General features: G+C 58.7%; 1 protein-coding gene across 1 annotated transcript in view; it reads left to right on the top strand.

Moving 5' to 3' along the window:
* ALPK1 (alpha kinase 1) overlaps window positions 1-5,188 on the top strand; it is a 39,454-nt gene that overhangs the window by 30,985 nt on the left and 3,281 nt on the right. Inside the window, exons 10-11 of the mRNA XM_015571519.1 lie at window positions 6-1,701; window positions 4,621-4,774. Coding sequence (XP_015427005.1) covers window positions 6-1,701; window positions 4,621-4,774 — 1,850 coding nt within the window. The remainder of the gene's footprint in view (window positions 1-5; window positions 1,702-4,620; window positions 4,775-5,188) is intronic.

Raw genomic sequence — 5,188 nt, 5'->3', positions numbered from 1 at the left:
GGAAGATCATGCGCGGGATCGCGCAGGTGAAGGACCTGCTACAGGCCCAGAGCTTCCCGAGTTTGGAAGACGGGGCGTACGTCCCCGCGGGCTTCACGCGCGGGCTGGACAGGCCCCTCCTGCTGGGGCCCGTGGACTTCCAGGCGGTCCTCCAGGCCCACGCCCAGCACCACGCCTCGGTGTGCGAAGTGTTTGAAAGCATCTGTGGAAACAAGAAAAGTGAACAGAAGGCCCCAGACACGGGCGTCTGCATCACGGCACTGAGCACGGACACACGGGGCACGGACTCCGTGAGTGCGGAGGGTGGGCCGTGTCTCCAAACAGGCGGGGGACTGTCCCCCTCGCAGGCGGTTACAAGGAGTCTGGAGGCGCCCCAGCGGGCGGGGAGGAGGGACTGGATCCATTCGGATGCATTCCACGTCTCCCTGGGCCCAGACGTGGAGACCGAGGCCGCGTTTCGAGGCCACGGCGGCGGGGACGCTGCTCTGAGTTGCAGCGGGAGCTCCAGTCCCTGGAGCAGGCTGTCCGGGCGCAGCTCCTCCTCCAGCTGGGAGGAGGTGGACGCCCACGTGGACAGCAGGTCACCCTGCCGAGCGCCCGGCAGGGAAGGCCCTGTGGACACTCGGGGGCCCGCTGCTGGGGCGGGAGAGCCGGGCAGCCGTGGGGACAGAGCAGCTGTGCGTGCTCTGTCTTCGGAGCTTCGAGGCCTCTCTTTCCCGATGCGCGAGGATGGCCCTTCCAGGTCCTCTCCGAATCACATGCCCTCGGCCGCCTGCCCTCCTGGGAGCACCACGGGCGCTCACGTGGCCCGGCTGGCGGAGGGAGGCCCAGAGGCAAGGCAGGCAGGCAGAGCCACGGGTCCCGGAGGCACCTCCGCCCACCCCGGGCCCTCGCTGGGGTCTGTGTCTGGGTCTTCTGGTTCCCGTGGGTCCCAGAGTGCGGCCCCACGGCCTTCATTCCAAGCAGAAGAGACCTTGGAGATAACGGACGAGTTTCCAGCGGTCGGTGGCGATGCCGCACACGGGTCTGGAGAGGAGCCAGGAGCAGGACGCCCACTAGGAGCAGGCCCTGCGTTTAAAGGGAGTCCCTCCAGGGGGACCCCAGAAGAAGCCGTCGAATCCCATGGAGTCCTGGGCGATTCTCTGGGCGCAAGCCCCGCGATGGCGATGGCACGTCACCCTGCCATGTCGCCGTGGCCCATTCAATACCCCGAGTCAGGACACAGCGGGGGCCCCGTCCAAGAGGAGGAGGTGGACCCCGATGCCTCCACCGTGGACGAGGGGGGACAGCTGCTGGACCCCACCGGGCCACGGGGCTGCCCCAGGCCGTGCGCTCCGAGGCCGCCCCCTGCCTCCGGGAGCCAGGAGGCCTGCACCAGCACGGAGGAGGGGAACCAGCCCGTCCAGCTCAGCCTCAGTGGCAGCGACAGCGGCAGCTCTGGCTCCTCCTGGGGGAGCTGGTGGAGGCTGCCCACTGCGTCCAGGGGGTCCTCCGAGGGGGGCGAGCCCTGGTCCTTCCTGAACTCCAGCGGGAGTTCCTTCGGGTCGTTGGCGGGAGAGACGCGGCAGGAGACGCTCGAGGCTCGCACACTGCAGCCCCACGACCTGGAACAGCTCCTGGCCGGCGTGACGCATGACTGGCTGCTCCAGAGGCTGGAGGGCACAGGGGTGTTCAGGCCCAGCCGCCTGCACCAGGCGTACGGTAAGTACACAGCCTGCGGCAGGTGCAAAGCCTGGGGGTGGGTGCATGGCCTGGAAGGTGGGTGCATGGCCTAGGAGGTGGGTGCAAGGTCTGGGAGGTGGGTGCATGGCCTGGGAGGTGGGTGCAAGGCCTGGGAGGTGGGTGCATGGCCTGGGAGGTGGGTACATGGCATGGAAGGTGGGTGCATGGCCTGGGAGGTGGGTGCATGGCCTGGGAGGTGGGTGCATGGCCTGGGAGGTGAGTACATGGCCTGGGAGGTGGGTACATGGCCTAGGAGGTGGGTGCATGGTCCCAGAGGTGGGTGCCTGGCCAGGAGGCAGAGGCACCCTTGCAGAGCTGTGACCACACTTGAAGCTCAGGAGACAGAGGCCCCATCCTGCTCTGTGAGTGCCCTGCATGCAATGTGTCTGGCAGGGCCTCCCTGCCTTGGGCGGCTGGGCTCTAAGGTTCCCAGGATTAGACGCCCCCTCGGGCCACCTCGTGTTGGGGACTCGCTGTAGGACACACGGGGCCATCGGGAGGCAGGAACCCCAGGGTCCGTGTTCCCCTTTCATTTTATAAATGCATTTTTATTGGTTTCAGAGAGGAAGGGAAAGACAGATAGAAACATCAACAATGAGAGCAAATCATTGGCCACCTCCTGCACGCCCCCTACTGGGCGTCGAGCCCACAACCTGGGCATGTGCCCTTGGCCAGGAATTGAACCCGGGACCCATGAGTCCGCAGGCCGACGCTCTACCCACTGAGTCAAACCAGCTGGGGCCATAGCCCCCTCTCGTTCTCATGAGCAGCCAGCTGACTCCTCTCAGCATCACTCCACTCAGCTTCCAGGGCACAGGTTTTGCCTAGTTAGACATCCTGCGCTGGAGCTGTTGTTTCCTCACAAATTGGGCCATCTTTGGAGGGAGGAAGTTAGTCTTTATCTGGCCGGCGTGGCTCAGGGGTTGAGCGGTGACAGTACCGAGACTGGGGAGGGGTGCGATTCCCGGTCAGGGCACAAGCCCGGGTTGCAGGCCCGATCCCCAGTGAGGGGCGTGCAGGAGGCAGCCAGTCCATGATTCTCTCTCATCATTGACGTTTCCCTCTCTCTCCCTCCCTCTCCCTTCCTCTCTGAAATCAATAAAAAAATATATTTTTAAAAACCCAACAAACTGCTACAAAGGGCATTTTAGGAGAAAACATGTGAGCTGCTAGCAGTGGATTCTTGAGTGGCTCTCAGCCTTGGCACCCCCGGGAACCCCTGGGGCTCGGCCCTAAACTTCCGAGGCCTCACCCCAGATTCCAATCCCATAGGCCGGGGCGTGGATCCAGGAATCAGCATGGTTTTCATTCCCCCAGTTTTATTGGGGGGTCACAGACACCCATCACTGTCTGAGTTGGAGGCGGGCAGCATGGCAGCCTGCTCCTGTGTTTGGTGACATGATCACCATGGGCTCACTCACTCCGCCCTCTCACGCAGACACAATAGATGGGAAAGAAAGACAAAATACAGAAGAAAACACTTCCTCCTTGTGATGAGAACCCGAGGGCTTCCTCTCCAAGCAGCTGCCCTGTGTGCCCGCAGCGGGGCCAGTGTCCGAGGACTGGCCCCTATCACACTGATCCTGCACCTCTGGCCGTCTCCCTCCAGCCCCCACTCCCCCACTGGGAACCACTGTCTGACCTCCTTTTAAATTCCACGTAAAGGTGACATCACACAGTGTCCCAAAATCCTGCATTTCTCCCTCAAAGGGGCGCTTTCCTGCTGGCGCTGCTCTTCATTCTTTAAATATGGATAGATAGATGATAGATAGATGATAGATAGATAGATGATAGATAGATAGATAGATGATAGATAGATAGATAGATGATAGATAGATAGATAGATAGATAGATTATTGACTTCAGACAGGAAGAGAGAGGGATAGAAATATCAATAATGAGAGAGAGAATCACTGATCTGCTGCCTCCTGCACACCCCACATGAGATGGACCCCAAAACCCGGGCCTGTGCCCTGACCGGGAATCAAACCGTGACCTCCTTGTTCATAGGTCGATGCTCAACCACTGAGCCACACTGGCCGGGCTGTTTTTCATTCTTTAAGGTGAAGACGGTCCTTACTTTTTTCATATCTTTCCCTTTTCCAGGTGAGTTCATATCGTTGTACAGTAGCTATATTTTCTCAAGTAATGGTTGTGCTTTTCCAAATTAAGCAAAACAAGGAAGAGAAGATGAGGGGGTGCTTTAACACGCAATCGAGGGGCCCTGGAATGCCAGGGACCTCTGAGGTAAGACATTGATGTACTTCTGTCCATAGCACCTGGCGTAGGTAGGAGCCCATTACCTGGAGGTCTCAGGTCATCAGAAGAAGGCCAAGCCTGTAGCACATATTCCAGGATGTCTCTGAGGCATCTCAGTTTAGACCGGCTGGCGTGGCTCAGTGGTTGAACATCGACCTAGGAACCAGGAGGTCATGGTTCAGTTCCCGGTCAGGGCACATCGCTGAGTTTCGGGCTTGATCCTTCGTAGAGGGCGTGCAGGCAGCAGCCGATCAATAATTCTCTCTCATCACTGATGTTTCTCTCCCTCCCTCTTCCTTCCTTTCTGAAATCAATAAAAATACATTTAAAAATAAATAAATAGCCTTTATTCTCCTCTCCCTCCGCCCTGAAACCCTGGCCGTACCCTCACGTTGCCGCCACAAACAAGATTCTGTGAATCAAAGGCTAGTCTTTGTCTTATTTGTGAAGCTCTGCTTGTCTGTTGCTCTTCAATAACTTTTTCTTCGTCTCCATGGAAGCGGCTACCCTTTGAGAAACGTATACAGACGCTGAAGACGTCAGATCAGCTGGACTGGGCCCCGAGCCCCTTCCACTGTGTCCGTAACTGTGCCATCCTAGGAAAATCAGATCCGCTTTCGTCTGCTCTTCCTTTCACAGATGCTCTTTTGTTGAAATATTCCAAGAAGTCGGAGCTGTGGACGGCCCAGGAGACTGCTGTGTACCTGGGGGACTACCTGGAGGTGACGAAGAAGGGCAGACAGAGAAACGCCTTTTGGGTTCATTATCTCCATCAAGAAGAAACGCTGGGAAGGTAGTGACCGCAGACATCGCCATCACTCATGTGAGAAGGGCTGCTCGGCCCGGCCGGCGGGGCTCAGTGGTTGGGCGTCGACTATGGCCCAGGAGGTCAGGGCACCTGCCCAGGTTGCAGGCTCGATCCCCAGTGTGGGGCGTGCAGGAGGCAGCTGATCAGTGATTCTCTCTCATCATCGATGTCTCTCTCTCTCTCCCTCTTCCTTCCTCTCTGAAATCAATAAAAATATTCATTTTTTAAACCTCCTTGAGCGAGGATTTAAAAGGAATGTTTAAATGCTGGTAAAAAGCCCGGTTCAGCTCTGAAAGCCACACTCTGAGTAAACGAATGAGCCGGGGGAAAGGCAGGAGAGCCGTCTCAGGCCGGAGATGAGGCCGCCCAGGCGAGGGCCTGAGCATGGAGCCTGGGCGC

This window comes from Myotis davidii, unplaced genomic scaffold, assembly GCF_000327345.1.
Source record: "Myotis davidii unplaced genomic scaffold, ASM32734v1 scaffold989, whole genome shotgun sequence".
NCBI lineage: Eukaryota > Metazoa > Chordata > Mammalia > Chiroptera > Vespertilionidae > Myotis > Myotis davidii.
Note: the sequence above shows the minus strand (reverse complement) of the source record. Positions and strands in the feature narration are given on the sequence as shown.